Source organism: Planococcus citri, chromosome 2, assembly GCF_950023065.1.
Source record: "Planococcus citri chromosome 2, ihPlaCitr1.1, whole genome shotgun sequence".
Taxonomy (NCBI): Eukaryota; Metazoa; Arthropoda; class Insecta; order Hemiptera; family Pseudococcidae; genus Planococcus; species Planococcus citri.
In genome coordinates, this window is record NC_088678.1 from 12,705,069 (window position 1) to 12,732,591 (window position 27,523).

The 27,523-nt window shown below is 34.1% G+C and overlaps 2 protein-coding genes across 3 annotated transcripts in view; one reads left to right on the plus strand and one right to left on the minus strand.

Annotated features, from left to right (window-relative positions):
- The window catches only part of LOC135834721 (uncharacterized), a 30,666-nt gene extending 18,321 nt beyond the window's left edge, over nucleotides 1-12,345 (minus strand). Inside the window, exon 1 of the mRNA XM_065348684.1 lies at nucleotides 11,932-12,345. The gene's annotated coding sequence lies outside the window, so the exon portion shown is untranslated. The remainder of the gene's footprint in view (nucleotides 1-11,931) is intronic.
- egr (eiger) lies at nucleotides 1,592-27,067 on the plus strand. 2 transcript variants are annotated; one of them, XM_065348678.1, is made up of 6 exons: nucleotides 1,592-1,739; nucleotides 20,402-20,946; nucleotides 25,151-25,292; nucleotides 25,387-25,570; nucleotides 25,664-25,812; nucleotides 25,895-27,067. In XM_065348678.1, the coding sequence occupies exons 1-6, from the start codon at nucleotides 1,665-1,667 to the stop codon at nucleotides 26,156-26,158; spliced, it is 1,359 nt and encodes a 452-aa protein (XP_065204750.1). In that variant the 5' UTR covers nucleotides 1,592-1,664; the 3' UTR covers nucleotides 26,159-27,067. The 2 variants fall into 2 exon arrangements, with proteins under 2 accessions (XP_065204750.1, XP_065204749.1); XM_065348677.1 differs by lacking the exon at nucleotides 1,592-1,739 and adding an exon at nucleotides 12,901-13,656.
- The last annotated feature ends 456 nt before the right edge of the window (nucleotides 27,068-27,523 follow it).

Genomic DNA, 27,523 nt, shown 5'->3' on the forward strand with positions numbered 1-27,523 from the left:
TATAATGAAAATTGAGTTGGGGGCAAACGCACTGGGGAGGGGTGTGGATGAGGGTAGCAAAAAATTGGAATTCATATTCGTGTTCGGAGGGTTCGATTCATATGGAAACGATACCAACATTATGAAAATAGCTCAATATTTAATATAGTAGGAATTGAGGTGGGGACTAAGGCACTGGAGGGGTGTGGATGAGGGTAGCATAAAATTGGACGTCATATTCGTGTTCAGGGAGTTCGATTCATTTGGAAACGACACCAATATTACGAAAATAGCTCAACTTTTGATATAGTAAAAATTGAGAGGGGGGCAGAGGCGCTGGAGGGGTGTGGATGAGGGTAGCATAAGATTGGGCGTCATATTCGTGTTCGGGGGGTTCGATTCATATGGAAACGACACCTTGTTTACCAAAAACAATGATTTACACCAGAATTCATTTTTAACCCCCTCTGTTGGTTTTTTCAATTTTTGACCGCGGCCCACCAAAAATTTTTTTTTGAAAAAAATATATGTTTTGTAGGGGTCAAAAACACATTTAAAAATGCTATTCGCATTTTTGTGCCGAATCATGATCATTACTAAAACGGGCAAACAAAACTAAAAAACGCCATTTTGAGGGGAAAATATGGGGGGAGGGGGTTGAAAATTTTTGTTGAGATACCCCTTATGGATGTTTACAACATACCAAAAAATTACAAAAATCGGTTCACATGGGGCTGAGAAAAAATTTTTTATTGTAATTTTAGAAAAGGAGGGGTTTCTCAAAAACGGGGGGGGGTCTGGGGGTCTGAAACTTTCATGACGGAAGGTGCTCAAGGGTACCAACCTTCTATGCAAATATCAACCCTGAAGCTCTCGAGGGCAAATTCACCATACTTATCCACCTACATATAGCCTTTTTACATAATATGTACAAATAAGTTGATTTTGGCGTACATTGACCTACATTTTGAACATGTTTGAGGGTACCTAGTCGATATTAAGATACCAATTTTTGCAGTTTTCAATTTTCACACTTGTTGGGGAAATAATTGAGGGGTTCCCTGAAAAAGGGACGTTAGTCATTTTTTTTGTTTTTATTAATTTCACCATAATTATACAGTGGTATTGAGGTGTTCTTCCATGAAAAAAAGAAAAACAAATTGGAAAATGTTTGCTTGTAGAAAATTTTTTAAAGTTCTATTGAACTTATAAAAATCAGTGAAAAGAATTGACTAAAGGCCCCTTTTCCATGAAGCCTCTCAATTCAAATTTCAGGACTGATGGTTTTCAGATACTGAACCAAGACGGTGAACTCATTCATTGCACACAACTTACAGCTTTTTGCAAAAATCAATTTGACTGATCAATAATATGGCACTGTACGCTTAATACTTACATACTTTAAAACAACAAAAATTCAATTATTTCTCATAGGTAGTAATTACACACCTATTTCATTTAGGCAGGTTCGTAAATATTATAATTGTGATTACTTAATTACATTTTACTATTGTACTTTTTATATATTGTTACATAACTGAAGCAGTTCTTATTAAATCGAAAACCTTATAAATACTCGTAAATTTCATATAGTGGACAAATTAAAACTTGTGTGCTCAAATATTGACTAGAAGTATCATTTTGATTCCGACATATTACTGAATACCTATTATTGAATTAGCAAGATGAAAGTTACATTTGTTATTACAATTTCGGCGTTCATTTTATTCACTTTGCTGCTCAAGTGCTTCAAATATCAGGTACTTAACATCACACAACTAATCTGCAGTTTTTCAACTTACATACTCGTTTATAAGACACTCAAATGTTTCCCCAAAAGATCAAAATAAAAATTCTACAAAACATTAGGTAGGTAAGGGTAAAGGTAAAGTACTCTAATTTCGAGCACCCACTCATCTCGTGAACCAATGCCTCGAAAAATTTGAAAAAAATGTTTCCTAATGTATTTTTCACAGACAAAACGAATAAGACCATCCCGAACTTCCTAAAGCCGCAAATCTCGCTGAGAAATTGTACGAAAACGTTTTCCGCAAACCTAATACGTAATTTTGGTCCAACTGATACACCATAGATTTGCATCGAGAAATTTTGGTTTTCAAAAACAAACATTGTGAATTTTTGCTTTAGGGACTTCGGAGCGGTCTTATTCGGTTTGTCTGTGAAAAATAAGCCAGGAAATTAAAATTTTGGAAGCCCATTTTTTGGAAAAAAATGGAGGTGGTCGAAATTAGGGACCCAAAAAAAAAGAACCTCATTTTGAACACTGCTATTTAAACAATTGGCAAAAATCCCAAAAAAATGTTGGCGGGTTGAAATTTTAGGGGATGAAACTAGGATAGTTGGTCGTCATTTTGAGCCGTTGCCGGCTTCTCTAGGTGAATTTGAAGCCGAGCAATTCAAAAAACAATTGAGGTGGTCGAAATTAGGTCACTTTACACTAAACTCAAAATGAAATTTGCCTAATAAGATTTTGCAGAAAAAATTTCAACTGTTTTGTTGGGGGAGAGGGGGTGTTATCCGATTAGACCTTATCCAATATTAACTTACATGATACGCAGAATGTTTACCTTATAAGAATATTTTGCAGAAGTTTTTTTTCCAATTTATTTTTCGGGGGGGGGGGGGGGGGGTAATTGGTCAGCCCTTGCATCCAATGGAGGCAGTTGAATGTGCGAGTGTAGCAGAAAATCTGAGGTCATATTCGTGCTCAGCAGTATCGAATCGTAAGAAAACAACACGAAAATCATCAAAGTAAGTTTATTTTAAAAATTGAGGGGTGAGACTGAGGGGTCCGGAGGGGCTGTGTGGGTGTAAAACAAAATCTGACGTCATATTCGTGCTCATCAGCGGTATCGAATCATATGAAAACGACACCAATGTCATCGAAATAGCTTTATTTCGAAAATCGTGATAATTGAGGGGGCTGAGGGGCTCTGGAGAGGGGTAGGTGAGTGTGGCAGAAAATCTGAGGTCATATTCGTGCTCAGCGGTATCGAATCATAAGAAAACGACACCCTACTCATTGATATTCATGTTTTTCAAAATTTCAAAATCACCCCCACCCCCCCCCCCCCCCGACACATTTTTTCAACTTTTCAGCACGGCGCACCAAAGCAAAAATTTTGAAAGAACTACATGATGTTTGGTGGTCAAAAATACATCCAAAAAACGTGTTTATAAAATTGTACCTCGCAATCTTGTATGTTGATAGGCATAAAAAAATGAAAAAAACGCCGTTTTGAGGGGTAAATATGAGGGGAGGGGGTTGAAAATTTTTGTGAAGGTACCTACAAGGATATACATAACTCCCAGAAAAATTTTCAAAATCGGTTGAAATGGGGCTGAGAAAAGTGTTATTGAAATTTCAGAAAAGGGGGGGGGTCACCAAAACGGGGAGGGGATGTGGATCTGAAATTTTCCACGCGCAAGTTTCTCCATCGTACCCACCTTCCATGCCGATATCAACTCGAACACTTTCGGGAACCATTTCACCCCTCTTAGGCGCCTATAGCCTTTATGTATTTTTCAGGAAACCCCCCTTTTTTGAATGATTCCAGCCCCGCCCCCCTTGGGGGTAGAAGGACAGTTTATACATCACTAGATCGGAAATTTGACGTAGAACACAAAAATGAAATATTTTCGACGTAAAATCAACTGCTCGCGAGAAAATCGCAAAAAACGGTGCTGGGGGGCACAAATGTGGGTCTGGGGGGAGAAGCTCCAGGCGGATTTATGGTGGATTTTAGTATGTCATTTAGGACACCATCCTGAGCATTTTGGCGCAAAAAAAAAATTTCCCCCAATTTATTCCAGGCGAAATCCTTATTTGACTGTATTAAAAATCTGCTGGATGAGGCACCAGGAATTTTCAAACTTCTGCTGGAGGCTCAGAACAACTTGAAACCCATCTGCAATCGATTTCATATCATATTGAAACCAAATTGCGGAGTAAATTTCGGCTTTCCAACTCCATTTGAATTTCAAGTTTCAAAAATCTGCTGGAGGCTCCAGAACTACTCTAAACGGTTTCAAACAGTTTCCAATCGATTTGGCAGGTAAAAAATAAGGTATATCCCAAATTTCAGCGTTCCAGGTCAATTTGGTAAAATTTTAATTTTTTCCCTCATTTTTGGCCTTTTGATTTTCAAAAATTCACCAAAAATCGAAAAAGGCACTGCAACACTTGAAAATTTTGACAGGTGATGAATTTTTGCCTGCTCTTTTGATCTACCTTTGTACAGTTTGAAAAATTTCGTGCAAGTCTTATGTTGGAACTTGGAACGCAAAATATGCGATTTCATCTGACCTGTCAATCAAAATGGCCGCCATTTTGTAAGTAGGGCCATGGCCACTATTTTCCTATTTTTTTCAGAGATTCAGGGCGCTCAAGGTACACTTTTTTATCATCTGAAGAAGGAGGAGTAAAGCTTTTCTAATAAAAAAAAAATCAATAATTATATAAGGAGAATTATTTTACTTTATTTTTGGTTTTTCTTGTTTTTTGTTTCTTGAATGAGCCCAATACAATTTCAACTTTTTTCATCATTTGGAGAAGAGAGAGCTCAAAACTAATGAATAACGCTTTTCACAGAAAGTAAAAAACTTGAAAATTTTGATTTATCGCATTTTCTGAGAATTACTGGGGCTTTCTCAATACGATTCTTTGACCCAAATGCTCCTACCAGCAGAAGTGGTCAGATTTTATGAGGATATCATTCCACATTTTTGATTTTGCCCAATATCCAGAATAATATGGTGATGCCAGTGAGCCTTCAAAAGTTGAAAAAAAAAATCAAATGAAGTAACTGAAACATTGCATCGAAATTTGCATTTTGCCTGAAGATCAATCTTACTCTCAGTTATTTTCCTCATTTTCAACAATTTTTTGGAGGAAATGCGATTTTTGAGATAATTCAATATCCAAAATTTAATACTTACAGGGACAAAAAAAAACAGGTCATTTTCCATTAAACATAAAATGAACAAGTGATGAACGAACGGATGCTTTCGCTGGTCTCGCGTAGATTTAAATAAACAACACGATCGCAATTTCCATAAAACTCGAAAAATTTCCCATTCGGAAATTTTTTCCGTTGAGACATTTTTCCACATTAAAATAATTATCCTAGATTTCAAGAAAAAAGTATCAGTTACTTTGTACTTAAGTATGAAGATTTTTTGAACCTACTTTTTTTCAACAAAAATATATTTTTTTTATATCTACAAATTTTTTGCGCATTGAAGTAGTTTCCTTATCGTGTGCAATGTTACACAAAAACATCGACGAAATTCAAAAAATAATCACAAATTTATCAATAACCTTCAATTTTTAATTATTATTATAATATGTACGTACTTTGTAAGTATGTACCTACACTTAGTTAATTAATTAGATCAAATAAAAAATGGAGAGGGAGGTAAAATTTATTCAAATGTCATTAGCGGTGAATTCTACCTATCAATTAATTTACAAACTTTTACCGGATGTTTATGAAGTTGAAAACAGAAGAGGGGAAGGGAGTTAGGAATTCGTATAATTTTAAGCATTTTTGAAAAATTGAAGTAAGCACTCCAATCAAACGAGAGGAAGGTGGGGGGGGGGTCAGAATCATAACACAAATAGAGAAAAGGAGTTGATATACTTATTCTGAGAATGCTTTAAAAATCAATATTTCCAACTAAAAAAAGTATCTTGATGTACGTAATCAAAAAAGCTCAACAAAGTAACAAAAAAATTAACACAACGAAAGCAAAACATCGACTTATTAATTTTTGAAAAAAAAAATCACCAAAAAAAAAAGATCAGTCCAAATTGAAATAATATTGAATTTGAACTATTTTGCATATTTTTTTTGTAAGAAAGCGAAACTTTTTTGTAACTTTTGGCAACCCATTGAGAATTTTTACAATTTCTGACAAAAAAAAAATGGTAAAAACGAGACTGACGATTTTTGCAAAAGAAAGGGATTTTTTTGGCAATTTCTGACAAAAAAAACCACCAATACTCCGGACTAATATTGAAAAAAACGTGGTAAATTTTGGATTTTCTTTTACCAAAAAACTACAATTTTCAGTAATTTGCTAAAAAGCTAAAATTATTGTAATTTTTTGAAAAAAAAAACGAGAATTTTCGACAGTTCTGGCAATAAGCAAAACTCTGATAATTTTAGCAAAAAGCGAGGCTTTTTGGAAGTTATTGGTAAAAAGGTGATACTTATAATAGCAATTTCTGGCAAAAAAACCAATACTTCTGGACTAACTTTGGAAAAAGATGGTAATTTTTGGATTTTTTCCAAAAAAAAAAACAACAATTTTAAGTAATATGCTAAAAAACTAAAAATTTTGTATATTTTTGGAAAAAAAAACAAGAATTTTTGACAATTTTGACAAAAAGCAAGACTCTGACAATTTTAGCAAAAATGAGGGCCTTTTGGAAATTATTGGTAAAAAAGTGATAGGTACTTTAGGCAATTTCGGGGAAAAAGCGAGGCTCGCTTGCATAATTTTTGGAAAATGAGTGACAATTTTAGACATTTTTGTTGAAAAAAAAATAGAATTTGACAATTTTAGCCTATAATTTTAGCAATCAAGTAGCATTTTTGGGGATTACGAGTTATTGCAACTTTATGGTAAAAAAAATTAGACTTGTTGGTAATTTTTGGCAATTTCTGCTTCAAAAACAAAACTGACAATTTTAGCAAAAATTTCAGGAATTTTGCTAAAACGCGAGCATTTTTGTCAATTTTTGGCAGAAAAAAAACGTTAAAAATATTAACAAAAAGCAAGAGTAGGTAGAAGGATTATTTGGAAATTACAGGCAAATGAAATAATACTTTCACCCAAATTTTTGTCGAAAAGTGCGAGGCTTTGCTAAATTTTTGGACCATTTTTGAAGAAAATAATCAGTCGACTTTGAATTTTTTGCGAAAAAGCGACAATTTTTACAAGAAACGATCAACGAGATAAAAAACTTTGAAAAGTAAGCAAAAGTCATTTTCAGGACAGGCATGAAATCCACTATTTATTTTTTTTAGTGACTTTCGTGACTGAAAAATAGCAAAAACGTGACCAAAAATTTGAGAAAAAGTGACCAAAATTTTGAGAAATAACGCAAAGTATATTATGTTAGTCTGGGAGCTCGCATAATGATCTATCGCACCCTCCACCCTCCTTCTCGCCGATATTCCGGGACAACTTTTTTCTCAAAAGGAGGAGTCCTAAGGAACATTTCTAGCCCATGTCCTCAAAAAAAAAAAGTGGTCCTACTCACAAAATGGCGGCCATTTTGATTGACAGGTCAGAAGAAATCACAGATTTTGCGTTCCAAAAAACATAGGACTTGCACGAAATTTTATAAACCGTACGAAAGACAGATCGAAAGAGCAGGCAAAAATTCATCACCTGTCAAAATTTCAAGTGCTAAAATGCTTTTTTCAATTTTTGGTGAATTTTTGAAAATCAAATTTATGCCAAAATTGAGGGAAAAAATTGAAATTTTACAAAATTGACCAAGAAAGCTGAAATTTGGGATATATCCTATTTTCGACACGCCAAATCAATTGGAAACTGTTTCAAACCGTTTTGAGCATTTCTGGAGCCTCCAGCAGATTTTTGAAACTCGAAATTCCCACAAAATTTCATCGAACGGAGTTGGAAAGCCGAAATTTATTCTGCAAACTAATTTCAATACGCTACGAAGTCGACTGCGGGTGGATTTCAAGTCCTTTTGGAGCCTACAACGACTTTTCGAAAATTACTGGAACCTCCAGTACATTTTTGAAAGTTGAAATTTCCCAAAATTTCATCAAATTTAAATGGAAAGCCAAAATTCATTCTGCAAACTAATTTCAATACGCTACGAAGTCGACTGCTGTCTCTAGCGACTTTTTGAAAAGTTGTATGGCGTTTTTTGGAAAATCGAAATTTCCAAAGAGTAGCTGGAAGTTTCAAAACCATTTGAAACCACCATGCAGTCGACTTCATATCGTATTGAAATTAGTTTGCGAAATAAATTTCAGCTTGCTCACTCCATTTAATAAAATGTTGTGAGAATTTCAAGTTTCAAAAATCTGGTGACTCTAGCTAGTGATTTTCAAGAAGTCGCTGGAGGCTCCAAAACGACTTGAAATCCACCTGCAGTCGACTTCGTATAGCGTATTTTAATTAGTTCGCAGAATGAATTTTGGCTTTCCATCTCCATTTGATGAAATTTTGGGAAATTTCGAGTTCCAAAAATCTGCTGGAGGCTCCAGAACTGCTCTCAGAACGGGCTGAAACAGCTTCCAATCGATTTGGCGTGTCAAAAATAGGGTATATGCCAAACCTCAGCTTTCTTGGTCAATTTGGTAAAATTTCGATTTTTTCCTCATTTTTTGGCCTAAATTTAATTCTCAAAAATTCACCAAAAATCGAAAAAGGCTCCTCGGCACTTGAAATTCTGACAAGTGATGAATTTTTGCCAGATCTTTCGATCTACTTTTGTATGGTTTAGAAAATGCCGGCTCTATCCAATCACATCGTCTTACATTTTTAATGTTGAACAGTTGATTGAGTTGATTTAAAATTTTTTTTAAAATGATGGATTTCCATAAAAAAATATCGATCATTTCCTAGATAAATCTTTCAAAAAAGTGACTAGTTCACTTTTTTTTGCCATTTTCGCCGAAATAATGACAAAAGTGATTTGGAAAGTGAAATTAATGACTAAGTCTTTTAAAGTGACCTAATTTCATGCCTGTCAGTAGGTAACCAATTGGGTAAAATTTTGATTTTTCCTCATTATTTTGACTCAAATTTTCATTTTCTAAAATTCACCGAAAATCGAAAAATGTATATCATCGCTTAAAATTTTAGCTGGTGATGCGCATGTTTGAATGATCTTTGATATAGCTTTGTCCTGTTCAAAACAAAAAAAATCGCTGCCATTTAGGATACCTTTTCTGTGAGTAAGAAATAAGAATATTCATTTTTTTAAAAATTAAATCTACGAATCTCCATATAGTGGGGAGGGGGGGGGGGAAATGAATGAAAATATCGTCAAAATATATCAAGAACCGCATTGCTGAGCAATTCACATTTCCCAGCATCAGCATCAGCATTAAAAAGTTCATATTCAATAATGAAGGGGTAAAAACAAAAATAACCCAGCAAAGGCTCATCGAACGAAAAAATCTGCATCAAAATACGCTACTTACGTCAATTACACCTTTCTCACACATTTCGTTATTTTGTTACACTGCAGCGAAATTATCAACTTCACGATTAGGTTTATGTACTATCAGTTTGTTATCTTAATTAAATAAACCCCTCTCAAAAGAAAAAACCTAACACAACGCATCGTACTTTAACGATAAATCGATTCACCAGGGACAAGAAGTCTGTCGAGTTGGATTTCCGATTCCGAACACGTGTATTATAGTCCGGCATATGACAATAGGAGTAATTGCACCCCCCCCCCCCCGATCATCCGGGACAACATTTTTCTTAAAGGGGACATCCTAAGGAACATTTTAATGCAAAGTTGCCAAAAAAAAAGTTGGCCTTACTTACAAAATGGCGGCCATTTTGATTGACAGGTCAGCCGAAATCGCAGATTTTGCGTTTTAACATAGGACTTGCACAAACTTTTTCAAACTTTACAAAGGTAGATCGAAAGATCATGCAAAAATTTATGACCTGTCAAAATTTCAAGTGCTAAAGTGCGTTTTTCGATTTTTGGTGAATTTTTGAAAATCGAATTTAGGCCAAAAATGAGGGAAAAAATCAAAATTTTACCAAATTGACCAAGAAAGCTGAAATTTGAGATATACCCTATTTTCGACATGTCAAATCGATTGGAAACAGTTTCAACCCGTTTTGAGCAGTTCTGGAGCCTCCAGCAGATTTTTGAAACTCGAAATTCCCACAAAATGCCATCAAATTGGAGTTGTAAAGCTAAAATTCATTCTAAAAACTAATTTCAATACGCTACGAAGTACTGCAGGTGAATTTCAAGTCGTTTTGGAGGCTCCAGCGACTTTTTGAAAATTCCTGAAGCCTCCAGCAGATTTTTGAAACTTAAAAAATTTTCACAAAATTTCATCAAATAGAGATGGAAAGCTGACATTTACTCTACACTCCAATTTTAACACCCTCTGAAAACGACTTCTGGTGGATTTCAAGTCATTTTAGAGCCTTCAACGACTTTTTTGAAAATTACTGGAGCCTCCAGTAGATTTTTGAAACTTGAAATTTCCCCAAAATGTTATCAAACCAAGATGGAGAGTCGAAATTCGTTCTGCACACTAATTTCAATACGCTACGAAGTTGACTGCTGGTGAATTTCAAGTCTTTTTGGAGCCTCCAGAAACTTTTTGAAAGGTTGTATGACGTTTTTTTGGAAAATTAAAATTTCCTAACAGTTGCTGGAAGCTTCAAAACCATTTGAAACCACCATGTAGTCTGCGAAGTAAATTTCAGCTTGCCAACTCCATTTGATAAATTAATGTTGGGGAAATTTCAAGTTTCAAAAATCTACTGGAGGCTCTAGTAATTTTCAAAAAAGTCGCTGGAGGCCCTAAAATGACTTGAACCCACCTGAAGTCGTCTTCAGAGGGTGTTAAAACTGGAGTGTGGAGTAAATTTCAGCTTTCCATCTCCATTTGATGAAATTTTGTGAAAATTTAAAGCTCCAAAAATCTGCTAGAGGCTCCAGTAATTTTCAAAAAAAATCGCTGGAGACCCTAAAATTACTTGAACCCACCTTAAGTCGTCTTCTGAGGGTGTTAAAATTGGAGTGTAGAGTAAATTTCAGCTTTCCATCTCCATTTGATGAAATTTTGTGAAAATTTAAAAGATTCAAAAATCTGATGGAGGTTTCAGGAATTTTCAAAAAGTCGCTGGAGCCTCCAAAACGACTTGAAATTCACCTGCAGTACTTCGTAGCGTATTGAAATTAGTTTTTAGAATGAATTTTAGCTTTACAACTCCAATTTGATGAAATTTTGTGGGAATTTCGAGTTTCAAAAATCTGCTGGAGGCTCCAGAACTGCTCAAAACGGGTCGAAACCGTTTCCAATCGATTTGACATGTCGAAAATAGGGTATATCTCAAATTTCAGCTTTCTTGGTCAATTTGGTAAAATTTTGATTTTTTTCCCTCATTTTTGGCCTAAGTTCGATTTTCAAAAATTCACCAAAAATCGAAAAACGCACTTTAGCACTTGAAATTTTGACAGGTCATAAATTTTTGCATGATCTTTCGATCTACCTTTGTAAAGTTTGAAAAAGTTCGTGCAAGTCCTATGTTAAAACGCAAAATCTGCGATTTAGGCTGCCCTGTCAATCAAAATGGCCGCCATTTTGTAAGTAAGGCCAACTTTTTTTTTGGCAAGTTTGCTTCAAAATGTTCCTTAGGATGTCCCCTTTAAGAAAAAAGTTGTCCCGGAGGATCGGCGAGGGGGGGGTGCAATTACTCCTATTGTCATATGCCGGACTAATAATGAAAAAGGAAAAAAGGCAAAAATAACGCAGCCTTTCAGCAAAGGCTCGAACGAAAAAATCTGCATCAAAATACGCTACGTCAATTAGACCTTTCTCACACATTTCGTTATTTTGTTACACTGCAGCGAAATTATCAACTTCACGATTAGGTTTATGTACTATCAGTTTGTTATCTTAATTAAATAAACCCCTCTCAAAAGAAAAAACCTCACACAACACATCGTACTTTAACGATAAATCGATTCACCAGGGACAAGAAGTCTGTCGAGTTGGATTTCCGATTCCGAACACGTGTATTAGAAAAGAAACCTATGATGCATTTTCTACCAATGCTAATTTGAACGCCTGAATAAGGGTGACTTATCTCAGATTCGAGGTACATAGATCATTATTCATTAATCAAATACGTAATTCTTACAAATAGAATAAAAATGAATGATCGAGAGCTTACTTCGTTAATTTTTATAAGAGGTGAAAAACACGAGATGTAAATCGAATTAGTTCATTTCGTTAAAACTGCCTCTGCCTCTGCCTCCCCACGTAGCTTAGGTAGGTCTTGTATGTACAGATGATCACATTAGTAATAATGACTGACTTCGGTGATAGATAAATCCGTGTGAATCGATACTTTCCGATGATTATTATAATATAATACCGATATTTGAAGACATTCGTAATATACTTTGTTAGTATATTAGTAGATAATATGCTCCGAATAATACGTGGTAGATTGCATGAAACATTGTTTTTCCTCACTTTGGCGATATCATCGCGCGTAAAAATGATACAACACGTATCATTCATCATGATTTTTTCTTCGAATTACGGCGGCTAGCGGTCTTATTATACCGTTTCCGTTGATTAGACAGACCTGGAACAATACAATGTAAAAGTTAAATTACCCTTGAGGTACTTATTTATTGAACTTTAAAGAGATAAGATAATTCTATACAGAGAGTGAGAAGCGAGGGGAGGTGAAGAGGTGAAGAGAGGGGAGGGGATTTCAATCAGGTACACATGTTCGAGACACGACACAAGTACAGATTTGTTTTTCTCATGCAAATTGACGTTGATTACGTGTGAGTATCAGTTAGTAGAAAATAACTTTGACTTTGACACAATGACCAGCAACGAGATTGATTTACATTTATTTGGGCAAATCTTGATACCCTCCCCCTCCTGCCTGAAAAATAATAGGGAAACGCGTTTGGAAATTCCTTTAGGCTGGCATGAGCTGTACGAGCAATTAGAACATTACGATGATAGTTTGTTAGTAAAAGAGAACATTACACATTATTGTAAAGACCCGACGACGTATACTAAATGGAATATCGATAAGAAAATAGATAAATAAACACACATCGTTGGCCGGAGCAAGCAGGACGTGGAAACGAGCGTAGGGGAATGAGAAATGTGAAAATATAAAAGAGAAGATGAGATGAAGAATATCGTTGAATTTTACAACAAAAACAACACTCGCAGATAAAAAGTGAATAATTATAAACGAATACAAGGTTCACACGCAGTATCAGGATTCACGTTGAGAGAATTTTCATTTCGGAAAACGATTATACGCTTTTTTTCAAACAAACGCGATTATGTTGCTAATGGAGCGTTTAAAGTATCTTTTTTTCTCGGCTTAACCATCCGCATATGTGTTTCAGTGAGTCCGGTGTGTTTGAAAATCTGACGAAAATGTGCGATTTGTGATCTTGTGATCGAGTTTGATTAAATTATGTCCGGTTCTATGGAATTCGCCGTTCGAAATGGGCAACCACCTCAGGTTTCCACATCGCAGGGTGTAAATGTTCGTAAAAAGAAACTCAATCGTCAAATTTACTTCGTTTCGGGTTTCCTCTCGTTATTCGTTTTGTTGAGCGTTGGTTTATTCGGTTATTTGTATTATTTGAATGGCAGATGGAATAGCGAAATTAAAACCTACGATGCGAAAGTAAACGCCAGATTGGCCGAATTGGATAAGCAAATGCGAAAATACGAAGCTGAAAAAGGTGAACTTAAAATCCACGAGGGGAAAGTAAACGCCAAATTTACCGAATTGGAGAATAAAATAAGAGGATACGAAACTGAAATAGGTGAATTTAAAAAGCGAGTAATTGTATTAGAGAATCGAATAAATGGATCGTCTGGTAATTTGACCAAGCTCAGATCTAACAAGGTACCTATCTGTCTATAATTTAATATACCGATATGATAAATATTATTCGATTAACGTTTGATTTTGAATTTAAATTAATCCTCGTATAATTTCTTACGTAAATATTCGCGATTTCGCGCGGTTTTATTGATAAGAGAATAATCGCGAATCGCGATAATCTCTCGAGCAATGGAGAAAAAGCTTCTAATTAACTATAAACGCGAGTCTTTTGATACCTTTCAAATAGTCAGGTCTCATTAAATCATCCGCTCGCTAATTTTGTCGAAGAAAGAAATGCTAGCTTTTTAGCAATTGAAAAGCCTCGCTTTTTTACCTAAAATTGATAAAAAGTACAATGATAGAAGTCTCGTATCGAAAAAAATTTAGAAAAAAAATGCAATTTCTACGTCAATAATTCCCTAAAATTGATAACTTTTGCTAAATAAAATCGTTGAATTTTCGCTTTTCGGATTTTTCTTTTTTAATTATAGGTATCTGAAAGCTTTATTCTGGTATTTGGCAGAAATTACCGAAAAATATGACTCTTTTTGCCAATAATTACCAAAAAGTGTTGCTTTTCGCTGAAATTGTTCAAGTATAGCTTTTTGCCAAAAATGGTAAAGAAATTCTGGTCAAAAAGGAGCCTCCAGCCTTTTTTTTTGAAAACTCTATTCTTCGAAAGAAAAAAAAATGCTAGCTTTTTAGCAATTTAAAAGCCTCGCCTTTTCACCTAAAATTGATAAAAATTACAAAGATGAAAGTCTCGTATGTTCAAGTATTGCTTTTTGCCAAAAATGGTAAAAAAAATTCTTAGTTCTCAACAAAACTTCCAAAAATAGATGTTTTTTAAAAAAATTTCCAAGTGTGATTTTTTTTTTGAAAAAATTGTCCATAAATCTTGCCTTTTTGCCAGAAATTTCCAAAAAACCATTCCTTTTTGTTAAAATTGTCAGACTTTTTCGAAAATTGTTTTTTTTTTTGGCAGAAACTGCGAAAATCTTGACCTTTTTTTCTTCATTAAAACCAACATCTTCGATTGAAGGGATCAAAACGGAGCCTCCATGCAGCCTTTTTTTTGAAAATTCCATTTTTTGAAAAAAAAAATGAAAACTCTCAGAACCTTGTTTCATATTCTCATTATAGGTCAATAGTTACGAAGAAATTTAGCCCAGATGCTCATTTTTCCCCTCCCCCTTTCACTCAGCCAACTTGAAAATTCATCAACCCCTATTCACTTATTGTTAGTACAAAAAAATGTTTGAAGGAAAATTGTTCGTTGAAATTTCCTCTACAACGTGGTCATCATAAATTTCCGTTTGGAAAAACCATTGAGCTTAAAACCTAAAAAAAAACATTCTCAACAAAATCACTTTTTTTAATTTTCTGCCAAAAGGCCACAGGGGAATAAAAATGGTGATTTGGCCCCCGAGAGCTTTGGGGTTGATATTTGCAAGGTGAATAGGTACCATCGAGAAAACTTCAGGTGTAAAATTTTAGACCACCAGACCCCCCCCCACACACATTTTTATGATATTATTCTCCTTTTTGTGAAATAGAGATGAAAAAAATTTCTCAGTTCTATGTGAACCAATTTTTGCAATTTTTTAGTGTGTTGTAGCTATGAGGGTCATCCTTCAAAAAATTCACAACCTCTGTCCTCCCCCACCACTAATAATTTCCCTTTAAAACGGCTTTTTTCTTCAACTTTGTTCTTTTTTCAAAGGTACGATGATGAATGAGCACACCTACGAAACTGGCATTTTTAAACGTATTTTAAATACCTCCAAAAAATGAATATTTTTTTCAGAAAAAAATGTTGGGCAGGCCGTGGTCAAAAATTGAAAAAACTTGGGGGAGGGGGACATGTAAAAACAGAATTTTTTTGAAAAAATCAATTTTGATGATTGAGGTGTCCTTTTTGCACAATTCGATGCCTCTGAACACGAGAATATCGAGTCAAAATTGAAATTGCATTTCTCCTACCCCTCTCCACACCAGAACTCTCCCCCCTCACCATCAAAGGATACTCCACTCGAGGGTTAAGAGTGATGAATCGATCCTCGGCTCGGATTTTGAATATAATCCAAAAGTATTTTTAGAGGGCCAAAAAAACATTTTCAAGCGCAAAGGTTCTTTTCTTTCCCTCCCCCTCCCTCTATATTAAAGAAAATCGCGATTTCTATGTTAAAAAATCCTAATCTTCGACCACTCGACCAAAACATTTTGATATTTCGGTGGTTTGTAAGGAACATGGTGACTAACTCGTGGAAATTTTTTCAGATATTTTTTTCACTGTATTAGCCAAAAGGCTCATAAGAAAACTTTAAATTGCCATAGCTCAGCACCTAAAAGAGTTCCAGCAAAACATTTTTCACCAAAAAGTGTGTTTTAGAACACATTATTTTCAGTAATTTTTTCAGATTTTTTTTTAGGAGTGAACCTTGGTAAAAAAAAAATTAAAACATCAGATAAAAGACCAGTAAATCAGAATTTATTGGGAAAAATCAATTTTGAAGAGTCTCGCCAAGTTTCCAATATATTTGATTTCTGGAACGATTTAAAATAATCCAAATAAGAATTTCTTGTTTTCATTCAATTCAAAAATTGCATTTTTTTCAATTTGAAGGACTGAAATCAAATTTTAGGAAAAAAACAATAGCGTCGTTCATTTTGAAAGTATTTTAAAAACTAAGCTTTCAAACATGATTTTGTAATTTCGATTTTCTGGCTTGTGGAGTACTGGACAGCTTTTATATTTCGTACATATAAATTCGTTCACGAATGATTCAACAAAAAGCAAAAATTATTCAAAATTCTTTCGTGAATGATTCTCTACAAATCAAGTAAATAAATCGATTCGTTCGCGAACGACTCACTTATACAAATCAATTCGTTCACGAATGATTCACCAAAAATTATTCAAAATTCCTTCGTGAATGATTCACCAAAAATCAAGTACATCAATGAATCAATTCGTTCGCGAACGAGTCACTTATACGATTTAATTCGTTCACGAATGATTCACTAAAACTTATTCAAAATTCATTCGTGATCGTGAATGATTCACCAAAAATCAAGTAAATAAATCAATTTCTACGTGAATGATTCACCAAAAATCAAATAAATGAATCGATTCGTTCGTGAACGAGTCACTTATACGAATCAATTCGTTCGCGAATAATTCATCAAAAATCAAGTAAATAAATTGATTCGTTCGCGAACGAGTCACTTATACGCATCAATTCATTCACGCATGATTCACTAAAAATAATTCAATTTGTTTGCAAATGATTCACCAAAAATTATGCAATTCCTTCGTGAATGATTCACCAAAAATTATTCAAAATTCTTTCGTGAATGATTCGCCAAAAATCATATAATACATCGATTCGTTCGCGAATGATTCGCCAAAAATTATTTAATTCGTTCGCAAATGATTCGCCAAAAATTATTCAATTCATTCGTGAACGATTCACCAAAAATCAAGTACATGAATCGATTCGTTCGCGAACGAATCACTTATACGCATCATTTCGTTCACGTTTTATTCACTAAAAATAATTCAATTTGTTCGCGAATGATTCACCAAAAATTATGCAATTCCTTCGTGAATGATTCACCAAAAATCAAGTAATAAATCGATTCGTTCGCGAATGATTCGCCAAAAATCAAGTGAATGAATCGATTCGTTCGCGAACAAATCACTTATACGCATCATTTTGTTCACGTTTTATTCACTAAAAATAATTCAATTTGTTCGCGAATGATTCACCATAAATTATGCAATTCCTTCGTGAATGATTCACCAGCAATAATTGCTGGTGAATCATTCACGAAGGTATTTTGATTGAATAATTATTATTCAATCAAAATACCTTCGTGAATGATTCACCAAAAATCAAGTAATAAATCGATTCGTTCGCGAATGATTCGCCAAAAATCAAGTAAATGAATCGATTCGTTCACGAACGAGTCACTTATAGGAATCAATTCGTTCGCGAATGATTCACCAAAAGCAAAAATTATTCAAAATTCCTTCGTAAATGATTCTCTAAAAATCAAGTAAATAAATCGATTCGTTCGCGAACAACTCACTTATACGAATCAATTCGTTCACGAATGATTCACTAAAAATTATTCAATTCGTTCGCGAATGATTCATCAAAAATTATTCAATCCCTTCGTGAATGATTCACCAACTTAAATAATCGATTCCTTCCTCGTTCGCGAACGAGCCACTTATACAAATCAATTCGTTCGCGATATGATTCACTAAAAAAATCAATTCTTTCGCGAATGGTTCATCAAAAATTATTCAATTCGTTCGCGAATAATTCACCTAGAAATCATTGAATTCGTTCAATCGCCAATCGGTTGTGAATGATTCGATTCGATTTGATTCACTTCGCTTGAAAACAGATCAATTCCTACACAATAGTTTTGCAAAAACCGAATCAATCGTAAATTAATTTGATCCGTTTGCGAATGATTCACCAAGAAATCAATCAATTTATTTGATCATGATGACCATTCGTTGGTAAATGATTCGATTCGATTGTAAACAGATCAATTGGACAATTGCTATACAAAATATCCCTTGCAGAAATTCCTTGTCAGTTTTTGTTAGTAAAAAAACTGACAGTTTTTTCGTCACCTTCTAAGGATGTAAAAAACTGTTAGTAAAATCACTAACAATAACTGTTGGTGATTTGACTAAAAATTACCTACATTGTGAAATGTGAATGTAAAAAATTGAAATATGTGGCTTGATGATTGAATTTAGTGCTTCCCTGTAAGCTGCAGTGCTAGAATTGAAGAATTCTTTCCAAAAAAATTTTGAAAAACCTAAAAAAATTTTCCACCTGGGGTAGGGATCGAACCTGAGACCTCCTGCACATCACTGCATTATCCACCTAACTTACCTACTGGACCACTGGAGCTGATGAAAGAACCGGTGTTGAATGCTTTTATATGCACCTCTCAACACTCTGGACTTTAAAAATGTTCAAGTGATGAATGATTTCAACTTTTTCTTTTCATTTACCAACATTGTATCACAAGCTGAATTTTGGTATACTGGCTTATTTTTGAACCCTGAACACGAATCCTTGGTGTACCTCAGTTGTCCCTAGCTTGCTGCCCCCATTGTGGATTTTTACCCCCGGAAATAAGGTTTTTCTCCCATATTTCCTCAAATTGCGGTCCTACTCCAAAAATGAAGTCTATAAAAATTGTTTTACGTCAAATTTCCCATCAGATGGCCTTTGAACCAACATCGTCCCCCCGAGGGGGGTGGACCTACAGTTAATTGAATATAGGGAGTTTTTGAATATGAGCCACGATATGTATGAAGGGTGGAAAGAGGTACTCCCCACTGGAATAATTTGAGGTTATAATCCATTCTCCTACACTTGTGTGAGGTCAAAATTGTTGTAAAAAAACAGATTTCGTACCTATCAATTATCATGGACTCACATTCAAAAACCCCTTATATGTATTAGATTGACCGCAGGTCCACCTCCCTCGGGGGGACGAAGTTGTTTTATAGATCATTTGATGGGAAATTTGATATACAACAACTTTCATAGACCCCATTTTTGGGGTAGGACTGCAATTTGAAGGGGTAGGGGGAAAACCTAATGGGGGGGCTAAAATCCACAATTGGGGGAAAGGTCACTAGGAACTGGTGGGACACTATAAGGAATGAGGATTCGTGTTTAGGGTTTAGGGTGTAAAAATGGACTAGTATACCAAAATTCAACTTCCCCCTGAGCGTTTTTTATTATTCGATGCAGTTTGACTCTAGGTCCACCTCCCCTGGGGGGACGAAGTTGATTCATAGGTCATCTGACGAGAAATTTGACGTACAACAACTTCTATAGACCTCATTTTTGGGCTAGGACCGCAATTTGAGAAGATACGGGAGAAAAACCTCATTTGGGGGGCTAAAATCCACAATTGGTGGGAAAGAAAACTAGGGACAGACATCAGAGACACCAAGGATTCGTGTTCAGGTTATAAAAATTGGCCTGTATACCAAAATTCAGCCTGTATGCAAGCGTTTCCCAATCAATGCCAATTTTCTTATGCTAACATTTTTAGACACTGTCATGACACTAACGGTAACTGTAAGTAACTATCAAGTAGCCGACATGTCTCTGGCAATAACTGTTGGTAACATTTGGAAATCATCAAGAAACTAACTGTTACTGAGTATAACTGTCAGCAATCTATGAAAAACTGTTAATTACTTACATTTTTTAACAAAAACTGTTAATTACTAACAGTTCTTAACAGTAACTGTTATAAAATTGTAAATTACTGTCGGTCATTGTCACAGAATTTCTGCAAGGGATGTTTCAAAAAAAAGTGAATCAATTCGTTTGTACAAGATTTTTATTTGAAGAAAAGTCAGTCTTATGTAACTAATCTCTGTTAATTTTGCCAAAAACCCAAAAAATCTGATTTTGTTTGAGAATAAGCTTTCAAGCTCAAAGGTGACCAATAGGCGAAGAGATGGACGGATTTCCAAGTTGGGGGGGGTGTCCTCGAAAAATGGAGAGATGGAAAAATGGACATCTGGGCTAAATTTCTTTGTAATGATAATGACGACTGACGAGTAGTAGAGCAATAATCAATCATAAAATTTCTTTCGACAAAATTAGCGAACGGACGTGTTTTTTTTATCAAATTGGTACCGGACTATAAAACATACCTACTTACATGCTGCCTTTTGTTAATTCTAAATAAATTTTTTGCCTTTCAGCGTATTCAGAAAAAGTTACTACTTAGCAAACTACCACTGATGGGCGAAGTGGCTCGATACAAACCGATATCAGTGCAAACGATGGAAGAAAATCCTGCGATACTGGACGTCGATATGACAGGATTGGTTGACTTGGCGGCTATTCGAGCTGATAAAAACATCAGTCGTAAAGTAAGCAATAGAGAACTGATCAACATGACCAGTTTATGGGACAAGGAAGAGCTCGATAAGTACCGAATCAAACCTACAAACAAAACAACTCCCGCACCTTATACGCACACGGGTCCTCGTACCAGACCTACGCTTGCGACTGCTAAGCCGGATCCAGAACCGACTGGAAAGCCCAAAGATGCAGAATATGAAGACGACGAAGAAACCTATGTACCACGACCAGGACCAGGACCAAATGATTATGATGACGAAGAAGAGACTGTAGACGAGATTCCGCTTATTTATACTCGCAACAGACGAAGCGCCGAGTTGGCTAATTCCGCCAATGTTAATTTGATCGATACGGAAGCCGGGGAATTCGAGTCGCGTAATAGGTAAGTGAATAGGTAGAGGTTATTTTGTTGGGTTTGGGATTTGTTGGAAAATTTTCTGGCAAATTTTAATTTTTATATTCAAAATTTTCACAGAATCCTTGTTTTTTTTTTCAAAAATTAATTTACACATTATGATAAAAAAAAAATCAAAACTTTTAAATCCAAATAATCCATCGAAATTAAAAATTTTCAACTCAGCTCAAAATATCTTATCCAAGAGAAAAATGATTGAATCTGATGAGAGCTGAACAGATCCAATTACAACAAAATCGGATCTGATTAGAGATCCACTCAGATCCAATTAGATCTGAGAAAATTGACCGCATTTGATCTGGTCTAATCAATCCGGTCTGATGGGATCTTTTAAAATCTGATCAGATCCGATCAGGCCTCTCCAACTGGACTTAATTAGATCAGAACAAATGTGATTCGATCAGATTTCTGGTCCAATAATTACTTGAATTTTGGTCAGATTTAATTGGATCTGATCAGGTCAGGTCAAGTAAAATTAGATCCATGTTCGGATTTAATCAGATAATTTCGAATATAAGATCTCCTAGAAAATGAGAACCAGACTGTACTGAAGGGAGAATTCATGCTCTAGAATTTTTCTTTTCATTTGATTCATAGGATCCTAGAATTTTCCCAAAATGAATAATAATTTTAAAAATTGAAAAAATACATTTAAAAAATCATATTGTCATAAATAGTCGATTCAAGTTTTGAACTTTTTCAGCTTCGGGTCAAAATACCACGAAAATGAAGCCTTTTGAAAATGAAATAAATCACATTCCACTGACGATGAAAATGTTACCCCCAAAAATTCTGTTCCTTTCAAGTTTTTTCATGGTAGCCTACTCCTTTTTTTCCTTGAAAATCAATTTTTGAAACACAAGAAACTGAAAAATTGTCACAATTTTTCGACACAAAAATTTATTTGAACTTGAATTAATAAATTCTGTTCAAAATAGGTATCTCAAGTATAAAATTTCCCAGAAAAAAAAACTGTTACACATTTTCAATGAGAAATTTCATGCTCAAATATTCTGATTTTTTGTATTTTACTGGTGAAATCTCACGTTTTTCTCAAAAATCGATTTTCAAGATGGAAAAACTCAAAATTCGGGTTTTTTGTTGCAAACAATCGATTCGAGCTGAACTTTTTCAACTTCAGGTCAGAATACCTTGAAAAATACCCCCTCCAGAAAAAAGTAACCCAACTGTTTTGATGATGAAAAATTTCATCTCGTACGTATTTTCATTTTTTTCCCTACAAGCTCGTGAAAAAATTCAACATTCTTTGCATCATGAACAGTTTATTTAAATTGAAATTTCGATTCAAGTTTGAAATATTTCAAACATAAAAAGAGGCACACACTGAACTGATGCGAAGTTTCATACTTAGCAATTATATTCTGTGGAACTCTTAGTTTTTCTCAAAATCGACTTTTATGAAAAATTGAATCTATTTGAATTTTCCCAACGATAAAGCCTCCAGAAAAAATGAATCATATTCCACTGGTGGAAATTTTAATGCTCCATTCTTTTGTTCTTCTCAATTGTTTCCATTAAACCCTTGGCCATTCTCAAAAATTGATTTGTGTGGTGGAAAGGCAAGAATATTCGAGTTTCTATCACAATACAATCGATTCAAGTTAAACTTCTTCTTCATTTTCAGCTTGAAATACACGTATCTCAGCAGCAAATATTTTTAGGATAAAATCAGCCACTCTCTAACCATTATACGAGTAGAAAACTTTATCCTCCATAATTTCGTTTATTTTAATTTTTTTCATAGGGCTCTTGATTTTTTTTAATCAACTTTTTAGAGAAAAAAAAATTTTGCAAATTTTTCGTCACAAACAATAAATTATTTACTTGGTTTAAAATTAACAAACTGAGCTCAAAATATCTCAAATATAAAATGTTCCAAAAAAAAACTCGCTTTACTTTACACACTGAATAAAAATCTAATGTTCCAAAATTCTGTTTCTCTTTTTTTTCGTGAGACTTTTATTTTTATCAAAAAAAAAGATTTTCGTGATAGAAATTGGAAGAAGGTGCGAGAAAATTCAAGTTTTTCGTCAAGAACAACCAATTCAAGTCGAACTTTCTCAACTTCAGCCCAAAATATCAAAAAAACCTTATAAAAAAAATTCACACCCAAATGATCGGAAATTTCATGCTTTTCAATTCGATATCTCTTCATTTTTCAATGAGATCGTCAGTTTTTCACAAAATTAAGTCCATTGATAGAAAATGATCAAAAATCTCAAAAATTAATTTTCTGGTTTAGGTAAATGATAGAAAAAAAAACTGAAAAATCCTGAAAAAATAATGAAATTAATTTTTTTTTTATTTCACTTCAAGTAATTTATTAAAAATTTTTCACAAAATTGAGTCCATTGATAGAAAATGATGAAATAATCTCAAAAATTAATTTTTTGGTTTAGGTAAATCATTAAAAAAAAGAAAAAAAAACTGAAAAATCCTGAAAAAATTATGAAACTTTTTTATATTTTTCTTCAAGTACCTACTTAATTTATTTTAAAATTTTTACAAAATTGAGTCCATTGATAGAAAATGATCAAATGATCTCAAAAATTATTTTTTTGGTTCAGGTAAATGATAAAAAAAAAAGTTGAAAAAAACTGAAAAATGATGAAATTTTTTTATATTTTACTTCGTGTAATTTATTTAAAATCTGGATTAAAATTCTCAAGTTTGGGTCAAAATATGAGAAAAAAATTAGTACGAAACTAATGCCTTACAATTTTATTCCTCATCATTTTTTTTGTAGGATTTTTAGTCTTTCCTTGAAAATTAATTTTCTGTAATGAAAAATTTGCACAATTCTTCAGCCCCCCCCCCTCACACACAAAAAAGGAAGAATCACTAGAAAATCTTGAAAGGAAGGAAAACAGCGCACAATTTCTTACCACTTCTCTTATCTACAAATTTTACAGAAAAATCATCCCCAAAATGCCAAAATTCAAAAACTTTGTGGATGAAAATCTGATGAAAAAGTTCAAAAATTTGCGTGTTTTTGCTTTTGTTTTTTAGGGGGAAGGGGGAAGACGGGTGGGGGGGGATCTTTATTGGCCCAAATGAATTTCTTCGCCTTCTGGAGAGATTGAAAAATTCAAATTCAGCCTAAAATTTTTAAAGACGACCCAAAATACTCAAAACGGTTCTCCTATTCGTATTGTAAACTTTGAGGCTTATTTAGAAGATCTACAACGAAACGTCAAATCAAAATTAGAGTTCAACGACCTCAAAAAATGCAAGAATACAAATACAATCGCATTGAAATTATAATTTCTGCTCATCTTCGATTCCTGGTTTGAAAAAGAAAATTCAAATCAATGACCCAAAAAAAAAACACCTATTCTGTCAACTCAAAACATCTGAAACGGAAAACCGAATGCCAAATTCAGGATGAGAAATTCATGAAACTGAAAAAAAATACCTTTTTAAATAATTGTCATTCTGAATTCAAAGTTTTATTTTTCATCTAGTTAATTATTTCCCATTGAGTCACAAATAGGTGGGTATGTTTATCTGAGTCAGCTAAAATTATCTTGAATTTCTATTTTTTTTTTCAATGAAATCATGGCATGAATGAAACAGGAAATGGCACATTACGATGTTAGCATTGGGAAAATCTTCTTTCGCTGAGATACCTACCTACTCATTTAATTCAATTACAACACCAATATCGAATGATAGACTTTTAGCCCCTTTCACGAATCCCTAGCATTAAAATGTTTCCAATGGTTTCGATATTCGAGACCAAAAAGTAGTCTTTTCTGAATCAAAGATCCCCCCCCCTTCCAACTAATAAATACCTTCAAAAATCGAATGCAAACACAAAATGAAAAATCAGGATCGTAATCAACACAATATTATGAACCCTTAACCCAATTTGCCTCTCATTATACCTATTCACATCAGAAAATCAAATCTGTACTTCGACGTGTAGACGAGTTTAAAATGATCGAATGAATTTCAATTCAAGATTTTCGAACGAATTCGAAATAGAATTTCTTGATTTCCATAAACATGGAGGGGAAAAATGACTATCTACTCGAGGAAAATATGACTATTTTAATAAAAAAAAAAAATCTCTAAAACTTAATCAATTATATGCAGAAAAAAAAATACTCCATCGAACTCATCATCGCGTTATTATTTCTACTTACAGATCCAGCAATCCAATCGACTTCAGTAGAACTTCGTCTTCATCACGTAGTAGTAACCAAACAGCTCAGGCCGATAAAAAAATCCAGTGTAATAGCACACGTTGCGAAGAACCTCGAAAACTGCCACTTCTGCAAAAAATCACCGTTAGTTACCATAAACAATACCATACCATTCGTAAGATCATCGACAATTGATATGCATACGTCTTTATAATCTAACAATGCTATCTAATTACAGACAACCAAACGATCGATCCAGCAGACAAAAAAAGCACAAAGTTTGCGAGAAATCAGCAGCCCAGCAGGCTCAGAAATGGAAGAAGAAAGTATAGACGTTATTGAAACTCGTAAAACAGTCGTCGCAGCTCATTTTGGAGCCGATGCTTCGAAATATAGTATCCATACTCATGATTATTACGACGGTAAGATACACCTACAAGTTTAATGGTCTAAATACTCACGTAACTCGTCGTCATCGAGCTTTCCAACGATATATTTTTAATATTAATCGACAGGAAATTTCCACCTACGGCATCCTACCGGTGAATACGAAGATTGGAAACCGAGTATGTGGTTCGATGAGCTAAATATGAATCGACATTTCGCTCTAATGAACGGTGAAATCAAAGTACACACTCCTGGGTTGTATTTCGTCTACGCTCAGGTAAAAATATCACTCATTGCGACCTAACAAAACAATCGTAGATGGTATTTATTAATTTATACCTACGTTCGCGAATTTACAGATATTTTATTCAGATCTCAGCGACGTGAATGGCTACGAGGTGTTATTAAATAGACGCGTAGTATTACAATGCATAACGTCAACAATCTCCCTCAGAAACGTGACATCGAAATCAAACACGTGCTATACCGGAGGTGTCATCAAATGCGACGCCGGAGATAAAATCTCCGTCAGAACCGTCGATCCGGGCATAAGAGTAATGTTAGAAGCGACGAGAAGTTTCGTAGGAATGTTTAAAATAGGTGATTTCCAATCGGTTAAATGAAATGACTCGGGTAAATAGCCTTTCGCAATCATACCTTTGTTTACAACTATTTATACGGAATATTTTCTCATCGTAAAGTTCCTCCTCCTCGCTTCAGTGTTCCTTATAATCATGATGCCGGTATAGAATGAGAATGTGTACTCTGATTCTGAATTATTACCTTTTGACGCTCGCGTGTTCATCAATAAAATGAACGGTACAGATCGCGTAAGCTTTAAACCTATCTCGATTCGTGATAATAATATAGCCTACGAACTTGCTAAAAAAAAAAAAAAATTAATCGGTTAATGAATAAAAGCGTAGTAATATGCGAACTACTGTAATATTTATCTTATTATTTGCACTATGGCCTAACGCCGAGTTAGGTAATCAATCAAGGTATCAAATCAATTCAATAAAACTGTACATTTATTGAGTTATTTTTATGAAATAATTACGACTTTGGCCAATTTATCTCGCCTTAAATTATTTTTCTTTATGAACAATTCATTGATTTTAATAATGGTGTAATATAAAATATCGTGTTGTTTTTTTTTCTCTTTAATTCGTAGACTGAGACTGAATAATTTTTACTTTAGGGTCACCGTGTTCATATATTTTGTACTTGTGTGTTGAACTTGAGATTGAAATAATTTAAAAAAAAAAATGTTTTTCACACAAGTATGGTAATTTTACCTATGTAATAAGGATCGATGTAGTATACGTCTTGTATAAGTTATGTGTATATTATAGCAAAGTAATTCTAAACTAAAGTGAACGCATATCTCTTCTCGATGATCATCATTCATTACCGAACAATATTAGTGATAAAATTAATTACTCACTCGTAGACTAAGTCGTGAATAATTTTTCTACTGTATTTTGTATATGTTGTATTCCAATTAAGAAATAAAATCGAATTCAATTCCGCTCCCGATATTATTCCACTGCCAGATAGATCTGAAAAACAAAAAAAAAATAAAATTAAAATCACCGAAAAAAACACACACAGATGATTACCTATCTACGAATTGAAATAAAAATATTTTACAACTTTTTGATGACGAAAAAGCGAAACTTTCTGACAATTATAACCAAGTAAAGATTATTGCAATTTCTGCAAAAAAAAAAAATAAGACTGAATAATTTTTGAAAAAAAGTGGGACTTCTGGAATTTTTTGCAAAAAAACAATTCGAAGCAATATTATGCTAAAAAGCGAGAATTTTTGCATTGAAGAAACAAGAAGTTATAGTCGGAGAGCCCGCTTAGGGATCTATTGCCCCCCCCCCCCCCCCCGGTCAATCATCCGGGACAACTTTTTTCTTGAAGGGCGAGTCTTAAGGAACATTTCTAGCCCTTGCACTCAAAAAAAAAGGTATCCCTAC